The sequence below is a fragment of the Sciurus vulgaris genome (assembly GCF_902686455.1).
Source record: "Sciurus vulgaris genome assembly, chromosome: 6".
NCBI classification, from domain to species: Eukaryota; Metazoa; Chordata; class Mammalia; order Rodentia; family Sciuridae; genus Sciurus; species Sciurus vulgaris.
In genome coordinates, this window is record NC_136466.1 from 58,463,617 (window position 1) to 58,487,149 (window position 23,533).

At 36.5% G+C, this 23,533-nt stretch overlaps 1 protein-coding gene across 2 annotated transcripts in view; it reads right to left on the reverse strand.

The window, feature by feature from the left end:
* The window catches only part of FBN2 (fibrillin 2), a 231,373-nt gene that overhangs the window by 41,031 nt on the left and 166,809 nt on the right, over positions 1-23,533 (reverse strand). For both annotated transcript variants that reach the window (XM_079144676.1, XM_079144675.1), the window contains exons 28-45: positions 22,924-23,049; positions 22,385-22,507; positions 22,152-22,277; positions 21,689-21,814; positions 19,717-19,839; positions 17,384-17,506; positions 15,194-15,319; positions 10,987-11,109; positions 10,298-10,420; positions 7,728-7,889; positions 6,791-6,859; positions 6,226-6,351; positions 4,524-4,649; positions 3,788-3,940; positions 2,660-2,728; positions 1,948-2,073; positions 1,634-1,759; positions 896-1,021 (exon numbers count right to left, since the gene is read on the reverse strand). In XM_079144676.1, coding sequence (XP_079000802.1) covers positions 896-1,021; positions 1,634-1,759; positions 1,948-2,073; positions 2,660-2,728; positions 3,788-3,940; positions 4,524-4,649; positions 6,226-6,351; positions 6,791-6,859; positions 7,728-7,889; positions 10,298-10,420; positions 10,987-11,109; positions 15,194-15,319; positions 17,384-17,506; positions 19,717-19,839; positions 21,689-21,814; positions 22,152-22,277; positions 22,385-22,507; positions 22,924-23,049 — 2,202 coding nt within the window. The remainder of the gene's footprint in view (positions 1-895; positions 1,022-1,633; positions 1,760-1,947; positions 2,074-2,659; positions 2,729-3,787; positions 3,941-4,523; positions 4,650-6,225; positions 6,352-6,790; positions 6,860-7,727; positions 7,890-10,297; positions 10,421-10,986; positions 11,110-15,193; positions 15,320-17,383; positions 17,507-19,716; positions 19,840-21,688; positions 21,815-22,151; positions 22,278-22,384; positions 22,508-22,923; positions 23,050-23,533) is intronic.

Below are 23,533 nucleotides of genomic sequence, written 5' to 3' on the forward strand. Positions count from 1 at the left end.
TGAGGGTGGGGAGTGGGGGCCTTAGGAGGCCACGGATGAGTGGGGAAGTTCTGCAGGGTTCCTTGTTGCATAGATATGCCATGAAGGAAATGAATTCAGGAATACCAAAACCTGATTTTAATACTCACCTAGACAGTATCTGGAATACCAAAAGAGTAGATGCATAACCCTTGCTTTTTCCACACTGAGAACATGCTAATTATAAATAGCCAAGTTTTTAATTTCATTTTCCTCTTTCAAGGGCAAAGCATAGAGAGAAAGTTCAGGCAGAGGCAGAGCCAATCGCTGACATCAGATTTAAGGAGTTATGCTCAGTCCCAGCCTCAAGGCAACAAGCCCATCTGCCTTTGAAAGCTTATTAATCATCAGCTCAGCAAGTGCTTAACTGAACACTATTATCACTTAACTAATCGTTATATTAGCTACTGGGAATTTTTAAAGAGCTTGGCTGTATTTGCTTCTACAACTATTTTAAGTGATAAAATACACAAGATGCAGATAAATCCTGAATTATTCAATAATTTGTGTAAAAAGAGTGTGCATGCTGTGCTCTATAACCAGTTAATACTGTCACTCTTACTACTCCCTTGCATTCTGAAATGATCTTTTGAAGGGGAAGCCAGTGGGGTAAAGAGGAGCTGGTATTGTGAACTTTATACAACCCTCAGTGTCTCAGAGTGCGTGTCAAGCACATGAGTGTCTTCAGAGGAGAAAAGTTGAGAATCACTGAACCGAGGAACACTGTTTTATGTCCCTGCCTGCAAACTGCGCTCTGCATAAAAGGCTTAAACAGTTTGACATGGCAGCAACATGGCAGTTACTGATGGCACGTGACAACCGTAATCTATCTTGGAGTCGCAGCCCCATTTCACTCCTTGGAACTAAATGTTCTTACCCATGCACATGGTTTGGTCTTGAGAAGCCTTAAAGCCATTGTGGCAGATGCACTGGTAACTTCCTTGCAAATCAACACACAGGCCATGACTGCAAACGTTAGGAATTTCTAAACATTCATTGCGATCTATAATAAACAAAAAAAAAACCCCACATGTTTCACATATCTGATTTTTATTAAGATTCCTTCATTTTTCACAGATGCATTTTTTTCTAACCTGCTATTAATTATTACAGACAGGCTGAAAATGAACCATAACAATAGCTGAATCAAAATAAGCAGGGCTTTCAAAGTATCCAAGTCTCTTTTTTAATCATGAAATTTTTTAGGTTGATTGGTATCAAGGATACTATTTTATTCCAGGGAAATCTATTAAAGGGACCTCTCTTCTTAACAAAATAATCTAAAATATATGGTGAAACAGGTTCATTGTAAATAAACAGACTGAATTAGAAAATCTTTTCAAAATTATCCTTGAAGTTATAGTTTGGTAGAAAAATTTGGACTCTCCTCCCCCCACCTTTTTCTTTTTGCAGTACTGGGGATTGAACTGAGGGGTGCTCTATCACTGAACTACATCCATAAATTGCCCAGCTGGCCTTGAATTTTGGATCCTTCTGTCTCAGCCTCCCAAGCCACTGGGATTTCAGGAGTGCACCACTGAGCCCGGGTACACCCTCCTTTAGTGTAGAAAACTCAAAGGCTCTTGTGTGTGGTGCCTGTCACCCTCTTTCTTACCTACACAGGCCCCATTGGGTGAGAGTTTGAAGCCTGCAGCACATTCGCAGCGGTAGCTGCCGGGACTGTTGATGCAGTCTGCATTTCGCTGGCAGAGATTGTCACCATTACTGCACTCATCAATGTCTGAAAGAGCAACAGTTCCAAGATAAAGAGGGATTCATCATTGCCTTAGGGTTACAGGCACGCCACCACTTTGATGATCAAGTCTTAATGGACTTCAGAAGAAATAATGAAAGTCAGACTACAGCTTAAACACCATTTATGTACACCAAAACTCTTTTTGGTGAAGGACATATATTATTCAGAATTACCTTCACAGACCAAGAGCAGGTCATTGTAACTGAATCCTGTAGGGCATTCACAGCGGAAACTGCCAATCTGGTTAATGCACACACCATTTGCACAAATTCCTGGAATCTCTTTACATTCATCAATGTCTGAAATTGAAGAGATTTGGTAAAGTGTATGTGGTTCTGCTTAATGTATTTGCCATATAACCTCAAATAATGCTATGCATACCTGCAATGAGAATGCACATTCAGTGTCACAAACATCAAAGGTATATAATAGCAGGAATGATTTTGTGGCTTATGAAAACACAGAAACCGTAAAATGGATGAATTCCTCTAAACAGCAATGGAAAAATTTAAGTGACTGATAAAATACACAACATGATTTTAGGGTTGATTGGGAAAATGAACTTCTTGGGAAATGAATCCCCCTCTTCAAGTTGTGAATCAGGTCACCCTAATAGCCACTACTGTATAACTATTAAATAACTAACATTAACTCAGTCACCAGACTTGGCTGATAGAATAATACAACTACTAACACTTGGTTAGAATCAGTAAGCATGTTTTTTCCTCTCTGAAATTCAGATTATTATATTTTGTAGTACCCTTAAAAAAAACCCTGAGTATATTTTAATAGATTATGTATATATATGTGTGTATGCGTGTATGTGTGTGTGTGTGTGTGTGTGTGTACACATAACATGCATAAACATGATCTGCAAAAACTCACCAACAGCTTTTCCTGTGTGAATGTCAAAGGTGAATCCAGGAATATTTCCACATATGGTTTTAAAGTCAGCTTTAAAATATAAATAAAACAATGTACCCTTAACATGCTCAAGTTCATTCATTCAAAATAACATTTTAATAGTATTACTTTTATAAATACTTTTTATCTTATTCACAACCAGACATTTTAATTTCAATTATATTTATTTGATAAACAACGGCAGCTTCTGTAAATAGTAGATCTAGGCATTCTCTAACATTATTGCTATTTCTCTCGTTAACTTTCTACTACTCTGATATTAGATGATAAGTATATCATTATGAAATTTAAAACATCTTTTTAGGACATTCAAACTTTTTTCTTATGATATACAGAGCTTTAAAAATTATCTGATATACATAAATTAAAAAAAAGATTATGGCATGACTTTAAGAAGGGATTATGATCACACAAGGACAGACAGGAAAAATGGTTTTGTAGGTTAACAACCAATAATGAGAGAGATGTGAATTTTGTCTTTTAAACCAAAGGCAACTATTGGTTGGAATGTGAAAACTGAGGAGTAAAAAATGATTATGAAATAGAACAGAGACTGTGAGAGCTTTTCCTAAATGTAATTCACCAAACCAAAGGAAATTTAAAAGAGTATTAATTTTTATGAAGCAAAATGCTTCTGATGACCACTGTTACATGTCACTAAAATTCCTGAAAAGAGTATTAGGTAAAACTTGTAATTCACACTTTCACTCCAAGCACTATTAGGGCAAGGGTTTTATAGATTTCATCCACCAATATACACCGAGCATCCCGATGTTCAGTTTAATGGTTTTCAATGGCCTGGCAAATATGCAAATTAGAATTTATATTCATCATCTCATTAATCATTATTACAACCATATGAATTACTCCTTGTCACTATTTATTAGTTATCTCTATTTTATATATGAGAAATTGGTTCCAGAAAGTATAAATTCTCTCCAAGATCACACAGTAAGTGGCAACTCCTGGATATTTTCAGAACTAAGCTTCTCTGGTTGTAGTACATGCTAATTTTTACTACAGTGTTATGCATATGTGTGTACATGTAACATATCATAACTCCAGTGCAAGTGTGGGCTGCGTGCTTACCTGTTCCTGGTGTTGGGCAAGGTTCACAAGGTTTGTTCCAGGCTTTGCCAACATTGTATGTGCAGCAGCACATCCTCTTTGTCACATTAAAAGGCAACTCATTTTCACAAGTGGTTCCATTATAGCTTCGGTAGCAAAAGCTTTTTCTCATGTCTACACAGAAAAAAATAAACTAGCTATTCATATCAGCTAGCACTTAATGAAGTCCCCACACCTGTAACATCATCCTTTATTAACAGAACTCTAAAAATTTTTTTCTCTATCATTTTAGGTATCTTAAAATAATCTTAAATTATAAATCATTTTTACATTAACAGCTCCCATTTTTAGATAAGGGATTTCGTTTACAAGTTTCTTGTGATACAGTGTTAATATATGTTTATTTCTCCACTCAAAAACATGTACTTAATTTAAAAAGAATTAAGTATTAAATTTTACATGTTCTTTTATTTGTACAATACTATTGTTTATATAAATGGAGAATTAAATTTATTTTAGGATACACAGCAGCAACATTCAATAAATACTTTTACTTCAGATTTTTAAAAATGTAACTATATAGCTAAAAGTCAAAAACTTGATGCAGAGTCAATAATTTATAAGACTCTTAAATATTTCAATATTCATGAAAATTTAATATCCAAACTTTCTGAACAATAATTCTGAGACAGATGTGTCTTACATGTGCAGTCAACAACTACGGCCTACTTAATTAATCTCAGCAGCCTGTACTTACCCATGCAATTGTGGCCTCCATTGACCTGCATGTACTCAGGTGGGCAAATGCAGGTGTAATTTCCCAGGGTGTTGTAGCAGGTCCCAGGCCCACACACACCAGGATGTGCAAAACACTCATCAATATCTTAAACAGTCAAAATATCCACAAATTAATAAAGACACACACACACACACACACACACATAATTATACATAAAATTATTTTTTCCTTACTGAGGATTGAACCGAGGTGCTTTATACCACTGAGTCATAACCATAGTTCTTTTATTTTTTTTAATGTTGAGACAGGATATTAGTAAGTCACTGAGGGTCTTATTAAGCTGCTGAGATTGGCCTCAAATTTTCAATTCTCCTGCCTTAGCCACCCAAGTTGCTGGGATTATGAGTGTGCATCATAGCACTTGACTAATAAATATACTTTTGATGAGATTATATTATTTAGATTACTGAACAGATGCATAGATGATCCTCTAATTGTATATTTATACAAAATTCAGAAAGAAAGAAAATACCCAAGATATGCATTTAGATGACACAGGTATAGCTTTCTTCAAAAGAAAAAAATACTAACCAATACTAAAACAGAAATACAAATCTTATAAAGAAATTATTCTAAGGTGGCAAAAATAAATTTACTTGGCACCTAAATATTTTTAATTGAAATTCATTTTTCAAATGGGATTTCTTTAAAGCCTGCTTTTTACTTCAACTTTCAACTGAATGCAGGTTATGAGAAACTTTGTCTTTTTAGCTCCTTTTAAATTAATACCTATTCAGATATTCTAGAAGCAGAGTAGCTGCATATTGTTTTTCTTATTAAATCACATTTCTTCCAGATGCATTTACCTGTTTCAAAAGAAAGACTTTGACCAAAAGAATTATGTTACAGTTTAATGTTCATTCTTAGAAGCATTCATTCATTCAACAAATAAATATTGAGAGTCTACTGTAAGCTAGAACTTGGAGCAAAAAGATGAATAAGGTGTGAACCTCTGTTAAAGAAACCTCCAGTCTAGTGACAAGAAAGGTACCTAAAAAGTTATTATAATAATGCCATGTGATAAGTGAGGGGACAAAAGCCAGAAAGGGACAGAAGCAAGAAGGGGTCCACACAACCTCTGAACTTCTTTGCATCATATCCAATGTTTAAAAATGACTGAATAGTCAGGTTCACAGAACTGGGAGGCTGAGGTAGGAAGACGAGAAGTTCCACACCTCACTAACTTAGCAAGACCTTGTCTCAAAATGAAAAATAAAAAGGGCTGGGGGTGCAGCTCAGCACTAGAATGCCCCTGAGTTCAATCCCTGGTGAAACAAACAAATGAACAACCAACCAAAAAAAAGAACAAAACTGAACAGTACTAGTTTAATAGTCACATTACATTTAAGCTTACCTATTTTCCCTAAGTAAAATATAACTATTATCAATATTTTCATTAATAATGCCCTTAATATTATATGTTTTCACACTCTATTTTCCCCATTTATATTTAAATAGTCCTCTTACTCAGAAAAAAATAGTAAAATTATAGCAAATGAGTGGTACATTAAACTTATCTATCCTCATACAATTTAACAGCATTGATCTGAAAAGAAAAACACTATGAATCAGTCTCGACAGATCCTCTGGTTGGACTCGGGCTCGGCTCTTCCCTGGTGCTGAGTGGTGAGTTTTGTTGTGAACAGGTACCCTCTCTTACCTTCACAGATGCGAGTTTCTTCACTCAGGTAGTAGCCTTGTGGACACTCGCACTGAAAGCTCCCAAAAGTGTTGATGCAGTTTCCACCCTGGCAAAGACCTGGCAACTCCTGGCATTCGTCAATGTCTACAAAAGGAGCAACAGTTCATCAGCAATGAGCCGCATGGTGAAAGACCAGTGTTAATGTCAAGGCTTTCCATGTGTCATTTTGGAAGACCCACAGACTTGCATGCATCTGAGCACTTAGGTGGGGGTTTTATTCTGGCCGTGGATTTTCTTGGCCTTGGGGCAGAGCTTTGCCATTCTGTGAAGAATGATACAACCGAGTGGGGAATGGTTCAAGTCGGGGGATAATGGTAATTTCTATGCAGAACAATCAGGCATCAAATCCCTGCAATGGATTATTACTTATTGACAGAAGTACTTTTTTACATTCTTGTAACTGAATGCCCATCTGTAATTTTGATAAATAATCTTGTGTTTGTTCCTCACAAACTCTTGTATCGGCTTTTCTCTAAACTCTGCAGCTTATTTGAATCTAGGTGACAACTATCCATGAACTCACCTTCCAAGATGATTGTGATGGGGTTAGGTCTAAAGCCTTCACCTCCAGGACACAGGGTATAATATTCAGCTATAAACAAAAAGGAAAACAGGAGATTTGATACCTGTGTCCAAGTGGCTGAGATGATGAGCAAGAAAAGCATTCAGCAACTGCCAGGGGGTGGGTGTCCACATTTTTCTTAGTGGTCTATCAAATACATTTAAAGTTATATTTTACATGAAAAAAGATCACTACTTCATAAATGCTATACACAGTGGAATAACAAAAAAAATTGCTTTTGAAGCAAAAAATTCCTTAGCTGACAATTTATATCACAACTTTTTTGGCTGGTAGATAAAACTAGATTCTATAGGACAAAAGTTTGAGTTCAATTTGCCCATTACAACACATGTTTCAATTTAAGGTATTCTATGACTGACTTCAAGAATACAAAAACCCTCCTACGAACCTGAACTAATCACCTCTGAGAGGAACCAGGAATGGCCTTCATCTGTGATACTGTGGAGAACTGATATTATCATTCATATTGGATTGTGGTTAAAAACTGTTGTTTTAATTTTTTTAAACATATCATGAAAAAAAGCGGAAGAGAGGAATTAAAATTCCTTTTGTATAAAACACTCGTAGCTGGTTTCAGCATTATCAAAGTAGTACAAATCCTTTCTTTTTTTAAACATCTTTACTGATTTTTATTGTAAATAATATATATTTTACAATAAAATATGTAATATATATTATTGTAAATAATATGTACTTTTAAATTTATTGGTACTAAATTATACTGGATATTTGAGAAGTTTACAGTAATGTACTGAGATTTGATTTAGTAGTTTTTTTTTTGTGAAGCCCTAAGCAATTTATCAAGACCCTGTCCTTTTTTTTTTTTAAATAAAGTGGGACCAGAGTTTGGTCCCTTCTTCTCCAGTCCTGTACTTACTGCTATTGACAGGTGGGCACGTCTCACAGGGGTTTCCCCAGGCCTTTCCCAGAGAGCAGCAGCAGGAGGAGCGGCTAACGCCCACCCCAATCTCTGTGTTGCAGGACAGACTCCCGTCTCCTCGAGGACCAAACTTCAGGTAGCAGTTGCCCACACGGTTGTCTGCAGAACAACAAAAGAGCTAAAATTGCCCTTGCTAGGATGAGGACTCCTTAGCAAAAAGACACTCAAAGGATGAAAATCAATTTTTTACATTAATAATGCAAGGTTTGTTTTAATCTTTGGCACAAAACAATCTCTTCCCTTAAACCTTTTCAAGATTGAATCATAGCAAATTATGACGCAGTCTCCAATGTTTATAAACTCATGTGGATCACATTTACAGACACTTATGGAATTAAAAATGATAGGCATTTCCCATTTGAGACATTCTGGACGTTTCAATAATGTGAATGCAAGAAAATTCTGGCATAATCAATCTCTATCAGGTTTTTATGAATAATGGAAAACAACAGGATAAGTTAATTTAAAGTTATGTATCAAATCAAGGAAATTCTGATAATCTCATCTTGTTCCTCTCCTCCTCATCATCTGCATCGCTCACAGATTAGTATCAATCTGCATAGCAAACCTTGCAGGTATTGAGAAGGGCAGTCTGTTACAAATTTAGACCTCTTTATGCGAAGGATCAATGAATCTCAGATGTGTCTCAATTTGTTACCATTTTGATTCTATGGCTCTAAATACTACTTTTGCGCTGGGAATTCTCAAATTTAGAATTCTCTCTCATCTCTCCCCTGACTCTTCTGCAAAATGCTGTATTTCTCCTCTTAGATGTCTAATGGTTATTTCATAGTTAACATTTCTAAAAATAAGACTCTTGATATTCATACTCCACGTAGAAAATATGCTCCAGTCTTACACATTTTCAATAACCATAGTGTCACCTTTGACTTCCTCTCCCAATCCTTATTCAGTCTGGTATTAAGGCCTTTGAAATATATCTGGAATCTGAATAATCATACTGTCTGTACCACTGAAGTCCAGCCTCTTCCTTGGATTACTGCAATGGTTTCCTAATTCATCTGCCAATTTCCATCCTTAACTCAACCACGGTCTATTTTTTCCCTCTGTAGCTAGACTGAACTCTCAGAAACACTACTGTTAAGTCACCTCCAATAGCTTCTCTTCTCAACCAAAGTGAAACACAAAGTTCTTACCAGTCTGAAGTAATTTTCATGTCTGGCTGCACTTTGGAATCATTTGGGCCATTTCTTATTGTTTAATTTATTTCTCCCTTTCTCATTTTGCTTTTGGTGCTGAGTCTTAAATACACAGAGGCAAGTTAACTCATGGTCCCTCTCCTATTAAGTTTGAAATTATTCATTCTTTCTTCTCTTCCTTCCTTTCTCTTTTATCCCTATTCCCTATTCTCCATTTCTACATCTCATCTCTTACTCAATCATCCATATGCATTTAATGTTGGTAGTTTTTTACATGTATTTTTACAAGATAAAAATAGTTTTAAATATGGTCACTTACAATTTATAGTTTTTTATCACATATTTCATTTAATTTTTTGTTTAACTTTTAATGGGACATCATAATTACACATAATAGTGGCATTCACTAAGACATATTAATATATTTATATATTCACATTCATATATTTATATGACAAAATTTGGTCCATTTCATTTCCCAATGCCTCTCTTTCTTTCCCCCCTTCCTCCCCCTGGATCACTTTTTCTACTGGTCTCCTTTCTATTTTCATCTCATTTGAATAAATTTTTCCCATCATGCTTGCTTTATGAACATTTAGTCTGTGAACTTCATGGCATACAATTGCCTGTTTGTTTATTTGTTTTAATCTATGTACTCGCCCAAACCAGTACCTAAATTTCTATCTCTGCAAATAAAACTGCACTGAATGTCTTATGCATGTCTGTGTATAGTTTCAGAGTTAATATCTTTTTTTTAGATTTTTTTTTTCAGTTGTAGTAGGACACAATATCTTTATTTATTTATTTTTATGTGGTGTTGAGGATCGAACCCAGTGCCTCAGGCATGAGGCAAGCACTCTACCACTGAGCTATAGTCCCAGCTGAGAGTTAATATCTTTGACATATAAAACCAAGAAAGGAACTGCTGGCTCATAGTTTTCATATACTTAGTCTTTCAGTAAAAATACTCATCATCATTTACTATATGCATTCAATGGACCCTTTAAAAATGTTTTAAAGGAATTTAAAAAATAACTTACAGAATGAATAAGAAATAGTGACACAACTTTATCAGTATTTTGAATAAGAATTTAACCATATCTAACTCAAATTTCTATTGTCTTGGTTTTGAAGATATTGTACCCAAAATTATCGTCTAAATGTAACTAATTGCTAATAAACTGTCATTCAAAAACCTGGAATAAACTGGAGTTTTTTAAGGGGAGGGATTACTCTGTTTTTAAAATGATTGTAGCAAACATGCATCACAATTCCTTGCCAAGAGAATTTAGACGTTCTCCTCTATATGATCTACTTGCTCATTTCACTTCTATAGCTTTTACTTACCAACACAACCCACACCAGTGGGATTTAGTTGAAAATCTGGTGGACAGTTACACTCATAGCGACCGGGTGTGTTGACACACAGGCCATTGACACAATTTATGGGATCTGCACACTCATCAATATCTAGAAACATTAAAAGTGCCCATGTTAATTAACATCCTTACTTTCTCCATGTATATTGTTTTTCCTAAGAATCTGGTGGAATTTTTAATTTTTTTTTTTTTTTTTTTTGCAAATAAGTAAATTAAAGATCATTAGGAAGGATTCAGCACAATGAAATAAAGATCTTAAATAACTGGATATACCTAAAATGGGTTCTATAGGTGAAGTCCTTGGTATTTATGAGGATACCATTTAATATCCTTCAGAGTTAAATTGAGTTAAGAATTGTAGTTCTGAGGAAGAAAAAATTATGCCTCTATTTGCTCAACTAAAATTGTATGTATATATTTATGTACATACACATTCATATATATCTATACAGAGATATTTTACTAGCTTCATGTTAGATATTTATGCTGTTTCTATAAAAATAACTAAGCATAGTTAAACATATAATTTTCCTTTTCAGAAAACTGCATAACACAATACACAAATTAGCTTAGCAGAAATTTGAAAAACTTTTCTATGTAGCACAGAATATTTATTCCAACTAACTGGAACACAAAGGAGCCCTTAACTGGCCATACCTGTGCAGTTCCCTCCGGTTCTGTCCAGTTCGTAGCCATCATCACAGATGCAGTGGAACATTCCAGGCAAATTATTACATGTTCCAAAGACACAAATATTTTGGAAGGAGCATTCATCAATATCTGAAGATTAAAAAATATCTCTTATTTACAAACACATTTAAAATTTTGACTTAAAGTATAACATTAATGCATTTTTCTAACTCTACAGATGTTTGGATGCAGTAAAAATAATTCCTTTTTCTTTGTCTAGATAGCTTGTGTAAATGGCAAGCAACTAAAGTTTGTCTATAGAAGTAAGATATAAAAGAAACATTGTTTTCTCAGGGAAAAATATATCAAATATTTTTACTGTCTTGGACTATGAAATACCTAAACCAGGAGACGCTGGCTTGAGGCATAAACAAAGAACACAGAAATGAGATGTAAAAATGCCAAAAGGAATAAAATTGTAAAAAATCAAAGATAAAACCAAATTCAAAGAGTCTAATAATTAGTGCAAATAGATGTTTTATAACTGGTAAATTAGAATGAAAACAACTTAAAATATAAAAGAAAATGAAATTTATCTTTTAAATTGTACTTTTTTATTCTGTAATCTGATGTTATAAAAAAAAACAGTTATGAACAGGGAGTTTTTTGTTCTTAATACCATGTAAGAAGATGATCCACTGCCCACACACTCTTGCAAATTTCATTAAAATATCTATGAAAATCAGAAATTCAATTTATAAAACTCTTCCATGAAGGTTTAACCCAAGGTCAATCAATGTGTCATTATTGCTTGTTATTCATGAAAATGATGGCATCCAGGTGTACATAATGGCTACAGGAATAATCTATACGCCTACTCATAAAAAAGATAGACATTTTTATACATAAACTGCCTGATATTCCAAGAATGCAGACCACACATGTCATTTTAGGCTAGACTTGACAAGTCATTCTCCACTGCTGTCTTGAAATAATATATCTTAAGTCTAAAATGGTCTTCTGTTCATTCATAATAGTTAAAATTTGTTTCAACTATCTTAAAGTATGATTCAAATTCTGTTTAAAAGTTCAACTGATGTGCAAAGGTGTTTTTTATTTTTTGGGGGGTAATAAGTTATTCTCTAAAGAGAATAAACAAAGATTCATTTAGTAGATTACAACCAAATTGTATTAATCTATTAGTGAAAATGAATGGTATTATGACTGCAAGTATGCATTTTACTTTTAAATGATCGTGATTAGAATTACCTTTATTCAAATAATGTAATAGTTGTATAAAACAGGCATTTTAAAAGACTACTGTATTGCTTTTATAAAATTGATACTCAAAAATTCAAATGATACAGGAAAGTATTGATAACAAAACAGGAAAGAGAGCAAACAATACAGAAAATAAAACAGCAAAACTAAAAATCATTCAAAAATATTTCCACTCATAAACACTGATGAACATCATTCCAGAAATTTCTATATGCATATTCATAGTAAAGCTGAAACAGTTTCTATGCATCAGATCAATTTTTCATCATCTCAATAGTTTTTAGAATACTTTTCTAAATTCAAGGATGAAAAATACTAAAAACTTAATGTTTTAGTTTGATGCCAAAGTTCAAATGCAACTTTTAGCAACAGATTCTATGTATTGAATAATAAGAAAATTATCACTCATCTGTCCTTTCAACTCTTTATTTTTGTTATTTATATTATTTTCACTTTTTCAATGCTTATGGCCTTTTTTCCATTATTTGACAGTGTTCAGTGTTAATTATTTACTTTCAGGGATCAACAGCCATTTTACTTCACCTTCTATTTGTTTCCTTTTTTCTGATCATGATAATCAGCATTTTATTTTTCTTTAAAAAAATTTTTTTTTAAATTAGAGCTTTATGTTTACATACAGTTGTTGGGTTCCCCCTGACAAACTCACACGTTTATTTCTTGATAGACCATGACCATATTTTACTGTGGATTGGTTTTTCACCTTTTTATTTTTTTGTATGTTCTTTTGTTTCCATAGGATGCCTGCAAATTCCTATTGTTTATTTTTAGCTTCTTTACACACTACCTAGTCCACTCGTTGAAGAGTTTTTATTCACTTTGATGCAGTTCTTGACATTTGTCCTTCTTGATCAGGGCTTTATTTGGAAGACAGCGAGGGGTCTGGATTTCATTAAAGCTGCTATTTGGAACCCTAGGTTCTCAAGGTGGAGGACGAGGGGAATGTGCACAGGAGGAGCTTCAGTGGACTCCATGCACTCTTTGTGGATGAACCTGGTCTTCTCTTTTTAAACAGTAAGCTAAATGGTGTGTCTAATGAGTCCTACCTAGCTTGTTCCATGGTGACTCCTCTGGGTTTTGTATTCCTTCATTTTGGTGGAGAATACTAAGAAATGGCCAACTCCAGGAGTTTGGGGAGCTCCCCAGAAATTCTAAGTATTTGTGGTGAGACATAGATGTTGAGTGGAAATTTTTGATCAGAAGGTCAATTCAGAGAGGCATATATTTATAATAAAATAGGAAATCATTTTATTACTAAGAAACAAAATTAGTAAATTCAGCAGAAACTGTCCAGGTGACCACACCTTGTGGAAGAGAGAAGATAAAAGCAAAGAAAAATAGGAAGAGCCATGGGATTATATTTTTGAGACTGGAAAGGCTGGTGTTTGGCCAAATGGTGCAGAGGGTCTAAGTGAGGGTGAACTACACCTGTGCCACCCTCAGTTGCCTTGTTAATTTGGGATTTCTCGCCATGGTAGTGACATATGGGGAAACTCAAGTGAAGGAAGTAAACTGTTAACTAGTTAGCCCCACCTTGGGGGAGGGTCTGGGGAGAAGCTGTGGAAGGGCTTATGCCACAGATAGAGGAACAAATTTATGGAGGGGAAATTCCGTCTAGGTATAAAGAATTCACGTTGGCAGCAGTGTTTGGCTACTGCTGACTGGCTCCTTTTCCAGCTCCTTGTCAAACTGAGGCTAATGATAAATCATGTAATTCCCTACCCGTATCCACTCACATTTTCTACTAATTGGTTTCAGTGCTAAGAAGAAACCAGGACTGGGGCAAAAAAATGAAGCTCACTCTAGTTCAGCAGGAAGGCTTTCAGTGAGTGCCTTGTGCCCTCCACCCTAGAGGCTACTATTCATGCACTCATTAAGAGTCAACCCATATTGGCGGATGTTCACGGAAACCTCATGATCTTTTAGGCGCTTATTTTCTTTAGGTGCCACTATCAGTGATGGAGCAGACTCAGGATCCACACTGAACTTCCCCAGAATGTACCATTTCTGCTTGGCTGACACTGCTGTGTGTGTGTGTGTGTGCCCATGATGCACACAGTGGGGAGGAGCCTGGGGTTGGGAAGACCCTGGTGTTTAACATTTCTATTCATTTGATGAGACAATAGATAAGGGGGCTGTACTCAGTATTCATTTTATCATCTTTCCCTAGCATTTGGCGTGAGTTTCCTTTTTTTAAGGTTTTCTGTGAATCACAAATTTTTTGAAGCCCTATGGTACGTTAATCATTTTCAATCCCTTTTCTCAATTCATTTATTTTGCACTCCCTATAACACACTGACAACCCAAACTATGTGTAATGTGAAGTAAGTCTCTAATTTAAAAGAAAATACAAATTCTTTTTCTTGGAAAGCTGTCATATTAGACATAAAGTCCCATTTCTATGAAAGGGGGATGACACTGTAACTTTGAGAAAGGAGGCATTACTATTAAGGAAAAAATAAAAGTCCCTAATGAATCCCTGAAGCAGGCTTCTAGTCCCAGACATGCAGATGGCAGATTCAAACAGGAAGGTCAATGTCAAAAATGAGTCCTTTAGGTTTTGATAAACACAAGAAGTAGTGGTGACTTAGGTAGGTAATAGATCGTATTTTAAAAGTTGAATAGTTTTGCCACATGTCATTCATTTAGTGATAAAAAAAAAAAAAGAAAAAAGACAAAAAAAAAAAGTGGTTAAAAAAAGAGTGAGCCAAACTTCCAACTATTGGCCCTTGGCCAGGAAAACTTCATAAGAGATGAAAGCTGCCCTCATCATTATTCATTCTGCAAAATAATCCACGCTTAAACGAATGACTTTTATATGTGCAGCATGTGCTATGTATTTTGCTTCCAGGTGGAGCCTGTTCCAGCCCTTTTTGTGGTTTCATTTGCTGTAGTTGATCCAACTTAAAAATGAGTTGGAATCCTGGTGACCCACCTTGGCAGGATCTGCTGTCTGAGGCTGGAGTGAAGCCCATCTCACACTCGCAGCGATACGCGCCCGGGACGTTGAGGCACTGTCCATTTTCACAGAGATTTATGTTTTCTGCACACTCATCGACATCTGTGGAAGAAGTAAATTACAACATCTCTATTAAGCTTCCAAATTTCTTGACACGTTTTTCCTTGCTCTATAACTAAATCAATTTTACTGGTTTGACTTAGTGTTCATTAACATGAAATAGCAATTAATCACATTCACACAAATAAGGGTGTACAACTTGATAGCAGAGCTATTTAACCTACCCTTGACATCCAATGTGATTAACACAGATGCCTCTAGCACATATTTGTCTTACATTTCTTTAATGCCAATCTGATGCATAAGTGTTATAATAACGTTATTAGATATGACCAAAAATGTTGGAAGCAATCTTAAAAAGATGTTCACTCATTTGAAAACATTACCATATTATTAGAATAAGCAATGGTACTTTCTCTGGTCCAAGTACTTTATAGCCAATTAGAGACATTATGGGATTGGGGAAAGTTTCTTTCATGTCATTACCATCATATAAAACACTCTCATCTTAATTATGTAAACAGGCATGCATTACTCATTGATCTTAAAGATGATTTATTTAATTCTATGAAGCAGAAAAGAGGAGAAGGGTAGAAACAAATATTTAGTGAGGGTCAAGTAGTGTTCCAGGGCCTGATGTGCATTTTTCATTGAGTTTAGCAGTCCTGTGAGGTGAGGAGGAGGAAGAAGCCAAGGTTCGGAGCAGCGAGGGAGCTGTGAGAATGGCATTGAGCCAGTGTGTTGACTGAGCCCGGCTCTGACTGCAGATATCGAACACCAAAGCCAGTATGTTCTTCCTTTGACACCACCGTGTAAAAAATCCCCCAAACCAAAAATCAGACCCAACCCAAAAACAACAACAAAAAACTGGGAAAGATGTACTAGCCAAGGTTTAAAAACAAGAAAGCTTTAAGACTGAATAAATGTTTTCTTAAAGAGACCTTCGACAGTGATGAGTCTGCATTTTTACTATCAATGATGAGAAAAAAATGAGAATCTTGAGGCTGGGGAGATAGCTCAGTTGGTAGAGTGCTTGCCTTGCAGGCACAAGGCCCTGGGTTTGATCCCCAGCACCGCAAAAAAAAAAAAAAGAAAAAAAAATGAGAATCTTTTAATTATGAGTTTAAAGTGTGTACTGAATACCAAGTGAGAAACACCTACCTTACAACGAAAACTGTTTGTTTATTTGGTATGAGAGAATGAACCCAGAGGTGTTTCACTGAGCCACATCCGCAGCCCTTTTTAGTTTTTGAGGGGGGACCTCACTAAGTTGCTGAGGCTGGCTTTCAACCTGCAATCCTTCTGCCTCAGCCCCCTGAGCTGCTGAGATTACAGATGTGTACCACAGTGCCTGGCAAACTTTATTTATTCAACTTTTGTCCAGCAAGATGATCTAGTCTTACATATGCATGTGAGACAATGTTTTATTCTCAAGGAGTGTGAACTAAATAAAAGTTAAATGGCACAGAAATTAAAATGTCAGTTTGGAAACCTTTTATTGGGCTCTTAAGAAGTTGCTTCTCTAGGTTCCCTACATGTATTATTCCACTTAGTACACATGTGAAAAGCAATTGAGACTTTGATAAAGACATTAAATAGTAGTGACTGGGCAGGACAAAAGTCTTATCTTTTAAAAAAAGCTGAACAGTAATTCTGTATCATCCATTTAGTGAATAAAAAAAAAGAAAGAAAAAAGGAAAAGGCATTATTATTACTATGCCATTTTGAAACAGGGAAACCAAGGCCAGACAGGTTAAGTGATGACTGAGGGTTATATTGGTAGTAAGAGGCACAGCAAAGATTTCAATCCAGGTGGTGGGATATAGACAGAGTCTATACTTCCTCACCACTGTATTAGAAATAAGAGAGAATGACCATCATTGACAGTACATGGTAGTCATAAATGTCACTATTTCAACACTTTCACCAATATGCTGGAAGATCATTTGGGCTTTTGTGTTTAATAAACATATCCATTTGTAGGTCAAGTATAAAAACAGAGGTAGCTATTTTAGCCCTCTTTAACTGTAGTTTTCTTCATAGGAGGAAAGCATTTATAGTATTCCATGATAGCCACATCCAAGCATTCTGAGGCCTATCACTCACCTGAGCAGGTAAAGCCATCTCCAGTGAACCCTTCGGAGCAGGCACATCGGTATGAGCCTGGGGTATTTACACACTGAGCATTTATGCTGCACTGGTGGGTTCCATTAGAACATTCGTCTAGATCTGTATGCCAAGAGAAGGTAACAAACAAAATCTTTAGCAACAAAGATCAGAAATGAAAACAGAACATTTAAATTCCTACAAAGGTTCTAATTTAAATAGGAACAGGCCAAATGGTGTTTTAGTGTATCCATGGGGTCAAAGCTCCAATTCTCTAAAATCTCACACCTATAACACAAAATACCCATACCAGAAGTGTAGGCCAAAACTACCTATTCAAGGATTTTGTGAGATAGCTAATCAACTAACAGTTAAAAGGAAACCAGTTTCAGACTTCATTCTGACTTCAACTGAGAGTGGACTTTATTGCTATTTCCTTTATTACTAAAAAAAAAAAAAGGACTATTTTGAAGATACTACTGAGCAGGAAAACTTGCACTGAGTTTTCAAGTTGATTTTATAGATAAGGAAACAAAACTATGATTCTTGACCCTATGGAGTACACAGTCAGTGCAAACCACAGATGTTAAGCATAGAAAAACTTAAATATTTTTTCATGCATCATAAAGAGCCTTAAAAGGTGCAATAAGAAAATAAAAAGGGCATCTAATTTGGACTGCAGGAACAATGAAGGTCCCACTGAGGAAGGAACTTTTAATTAACTTCAGCTCTAAAGGATAAGGAAAAGTTAGCCCACTGAATAGAAGGAAGAGTATTTTTTTTGCAGAGAATAGCACATACAAAGAAATTAGAGAGTAAGTGTTTGGTGTGTCCAAGAAATTCAAGGAGGTCAGAGTGGCACAACACAGTGCAGGGGACAGATGACAGGGAATATTAAGCTACAGACAGTGGAGGCATGCTACAGGGTCTTATAAGCCAGGGGAAGGAAGCTATGGTTTATCCTAAGTTCAGTGGGTTGAAATGATGATTGTGAAAAGATCAGATCTGAGGTTTACATTTTCTGCTGCTGTTGTGTGAAGAATAGATTTCAGGAGGACCAGAGAGAGAATAAGCACACATATTGGCGGTGTGGGGTGGAAGGCAAGAGAGACACAGACGGAGACAGAGAGACTCCGATTAGCTGTTGGAATGAACATGGAAAGGAGGTGTCTAGATGACATTTGGGCACACAGGTGGCAGGACACTCAAATCTCTCGTATTGGAGGCAGCTTATGATAGTTGGCCAGACTGATAGACAAGAAGCACATAAATGGGAGGCTAAAAGACAGAAAGCCATGAGACACATGGGACCAGAAAAATGGGATGAGGATATGGCTGAAAAGTTGTGAGAGATGGCTAGACTAGAAGTAGGTTGCTTGTAAACTTAATGAAGCTATCATAGGATGTTATGCAGCAAAGTTATCTGGAAACTATGATAATTTACCTTCTATAGTTGGCTCGTAAACATTTGACACATATAAAACATTTGGATGGATAGAAAGCATACTCAAATCAACTTCTATTATTGGTGAGAGATGTTAGGGCTATTCTTTAATTCTTACTGCAGGCCTATATGCTTTTAATGAGAAATCGTCATGGGGAGGTCAGTTCAGCTTACTTTCTTTTCTATTTTAAATTGACCTGGATAATTCTTACCAGCTGGAAAAATGCTTTATTGTTAAGGCATGTAAAACACTGAGCATATTAAAACAGCACTGTGAATGACACCAAGGGTATAATCCAGTCCCTTGCCTCACAGCTATAAAAGACTTATTATTAGATTCCAGCTCAGGAGCTATAAAACTTGGGAAAACAGCCTTCCCCATTCTCCTTTCTTTGATTCAGTCTTCTTGGAATCCAACAAAACACTTAGATTTGCCTGGAAGAAGAATTCTATTTTCTAGTAAGGAGCTGGTATTGACTACTTACTACGGACTTAAGGTTCTCTAAAAAGCCCTTTTCATTTCCTCCATTTATTTCATTGGGTTTTAAATCTTGCTGATTACTCTATGAAAGGATGGGAAAAACATATTAGTTGTTTTTCATCATACAGCTATTTGGATCGCCGGCTGCACATCAAGTAATTTTTGCTGAACAACATGCGTGAAAAAGCAGATGCCAAGGCATCCTGTTGTAATTTGACCATTTATGTTAAGGCTGAAGGAAACTCTTAGGCAGGAATTATCCCTGCAACAAAAGACAGACTTTGATTTACAAGAGAATAAATTAAAAGTGAAGAACATGTTCCTATTCAAGTATGTGGGTTAACAACTGTACAAAGGACCTTTAAGAACATTGAGATTTAGCAAAGATATTTACATTTGTAAACTCACCAATACATTTGATGCCATTCCCCACCCAGCCTTCTCTGCAGCTGCATTTGAAGCTTCCTGGGACATTCAGACAGGAGGCATGCATGTCACAGTTGTGGGCACCAATTTCACACTCGTCCACATCTGAGAAACCATAATTAGTAAGAAAAAAAAATAAAGCTAAGCATTTCTACTTCCAAGTGTGTTTCTGCATAGGTACAATTTTAAAGTAAAGATACAACTAAACAGAGAAAACATTATATCACTTTAAGTTGTTTAAGACTCCAATGAGATTTGAGGTTCCTGGTGCAAATGAAACAAGCCTGTCCCTAGAAGAAACTGCCAACTTCCTAGCAGGAGTGACATGCAGCAGCTGCTTCCCCGGTGGGCATGAGGGTCATCTCCCACAACCTGCAGAGGCCCAGACAACACTTCTTGTGGAGGACAGATTACATCAGATTACAATGTCAGCACAAACCATATTTCCCAAAAGACACTCTGCCATTCTTTTCTATGTATATTTATACATATTTTTCATGAAGATAAGAATAAGACTGACATTTTTCTAAAAGAACAATCAATTCTTTTTTTAAAAAGTCCATAATAACTTGTTATTTACTGATTTGAGGTTTTGAAAACTATCATTTGGTATATATTTTTATTTCTTGTACTTATTTGAGAATATAGAAAAATGTTCCCTGGAAATGCTATCTGGAAAGTACCAGATGCTTTTATCAGTGTGTGTGTGTGTGTGTGTGTGTGTGTGTGTGTGCATGTGTGTGTATGTGTATGCACATATGGCACATACATACATACATGTACACAGACACATATCAGTCATGTGCCACATAACGACAGACATATCTATGAAAATGGTTCCATAAGATTGTGTTGCCTAGTAAGGTAGTTATCTTAGTTTGTGTAATTATACTCTATGATGTTCTCATAATGATGAAATTGCCTAGTGACACTTCTAAGAACAAATCCTCATAAATAAGACCCACATGTCTGTGTATATACATACACACATGTGTGTGATGTGTATATGTGTGTATATATGTGTGTATGAACTACGTGGATTTGGTTGCCCAAAGCTTTCTAAAATAAAAGAAATGGTTGGTTCTATCCATTTCACTGATTACACGTTGCAACTGCTGAAATCACATATGCATGTGTGCATACAGAAGCACACACACGCATTGTTGGCTTGTATCAACTCAGCTAGTGGTGAGCATGTATAGTACTCTTGCTTTCATTTTGTGTCCCTTCCTGGAGTGGTCAGCCTAAGGGCTTGGTTGCAGTCTAAGCCCTTCACTACCTGCCTTGAGCAAAATATCATACAGGGCCTTAAATCAAGTACTGAGAGACATGTGGTCCAAAATCTTGACCTTGGCACTTCCTAGCCCGACCTCTATGCAAAGATCTAAAACTAATTAATGAAGAAAACAAACAGAAGATAAAATGAATAGGGAGAATAAAGAAGATGTACAGAGAAAAAAAAGAAGCAATTTCAGCAAAGAGAGAAGACAAAAATGAATGTTAAGAAAAGAGAAATGAAAGGAAGAAAATGTGAGGTAAGAGAGAAAGGGAAACTGTTTAAACAGAACTCAAATTTTAAGTAGTTCAGAATTGTAAATACTGTTTAAATACTGAAAACTGGGATCCCTGCAGGTCTTTTTGTGCCCCTTCTTATGTGTCTTCCACCAGGGAGCAGTCATGCCAAGAAAGCAAATGCTGCCCTGAGGGTCACCGGAAGCATGGCAGACTCTGACTCCCTCTGCTCTCCCACCCTGTGTCAGGACACACAGACAGCTCCCAGGGGCATGGCTCGGGCAGTGTACTGCCAGACATGAGCCCATGCCCCCATGTGCCCGGGCTCGGCCACATATCACACATGCAGTTGCAGCCTGACTATGGGAAACCGGTCTAAGAAATGTGGGGAAACAACAGTGTTGAAGGTTGGCCTTTGAAACCCAGGAAGCTTGGGACCCACCTGTGCATCCTGTGGTCCCCTTCTTCACTGAATAACCCAGCTGACAGTGGCAAATAAAGGATCCCTTGGTGTTCTCACACTCCCCAAACATGCAGATGTTCGAATTTAAGTCACATTCATTCACATCTGGAAAATGCGTTTTTCAATACCTTGGTTAGCATAATTATTCATCGGCATAATTTAAAAGCTATGTTTTAAACTGAACAGTATAATAGTAAAACACAGACAAAATTTAAAGAGTAACCCTTTAATACTACAAGACACAGTATTGCAGACATATGCTCTGTCTTTGAAGGATTTTTCTTCTGAGTAATTTTTCCTTTTCAGACCCTATAGTTCTAAAAACATTGTTTGATTTTTCAAAGTAACAACCACAGAACCCTTCCTCTTCTTGTGTGTACAGGTGCATATACATGTGTGCTTATGTGTCCATAAACCCTTGTCTTTTGCTGACGACACCCACCGATGCAGGTTTTCATGTCCATGGAAGCCATGAAGCCATCGTAGCAGAGACAGCGATACTCTCCAGGAATGTTGGTACACTGACCACCGTCACAGATGTCAGGGTTGTTTTCGCATTCATCAATATCTGAAGACACAAAGGAAACGTCAAATGAAACCAAGGATGGCTGGCATCAATCTGAGTCTTTCCCTTCATGGTGGTCCTTCGACAATATCTGGAGCCACATTCTCTACCTGCACAGGATCTCCCGTCTGGCATCAGGGCATAGCCCTCGCTGCAGCTGCACTCATAGCTTCCTTCTGAATTAGTGCACTGGGTGTCGCAGCCCCCGTTCATTATCATGCACTCGTCGATGTCTGTGAAATAACACGCAACCACATTACTTGTGAGCTCTGCTTCCTTAAATAAAAAAAAGACAGGTTTTTCTCCTTTATAAACAGAAAAATGATGAAACGGCTTTGGATCCCCTCACCCCGCCCCACATTTGTGTTGATCTAGCACTATGCCATTAGTCTTTCTCAGTTCTTTTTACTTCCTTTTAGATGGTGCTCCACTCAACTTCAGTATGTGAAGAATAAAGAACTCAGAAATATAGAATCCATGGAGTTTTGAGCATTTTCTATAAGATCAGCATGACCTTTGCAATGCTGCCCTGGGAAGCCGCCCCAGACTCACTTTTAGGACCAAGGACTCCCACAGGCTTCAATAAATAATCACTGCCAAAAGTTTTCCTAGGATATAGGAGTTTCAGGCCTGTGTGGTCTCGCCTTACCTGTACAGCCCTGGCGGTCAGGGGTGGCCTGATATCCAGGATTGCAAGAGCACTGATAGGTTCCAATCATGTTCACACATTTTCCATTTCTGCAGAGATTGTCACTCAAGGAGCACTCATTGATATCTATAAAAGACGTACAGAATTAATGTTTTGTGCAAAAGCCAAATCACTTAAAATATCAATGTGCATGATTGGAGCTGTGGTCTCAGAGGGGGTGTGTACTTTAGAAGGAAGTGATATGATCTGGGCTATTTCCAGAAAATACTAGAATCTCTACTTCTATGTATTCCTAACTACAATAGTAGTTAGTCTTTGCATAATGATGGATGATGCCCTGGCTATGCTGTATGATACATAGCTGAATGTGCCACTGAGCACTTGAAATGTGGATAGTATGACTAAAGAATATTTCATGTTATTTAATTTTAATTAAAATTACATAGACACATAGATTACCACATTAGACCAAACAGATTAAGCACATGCCAGAAATGAAGCTTACTACTATCTATGAATCTACATTGGCACATTCATCTGGTCCTCATTAGCTGATCAAGTACTGGCCTACCTAACTTAAACTATCCTAAGGGGAGTCACTAGTTCCACA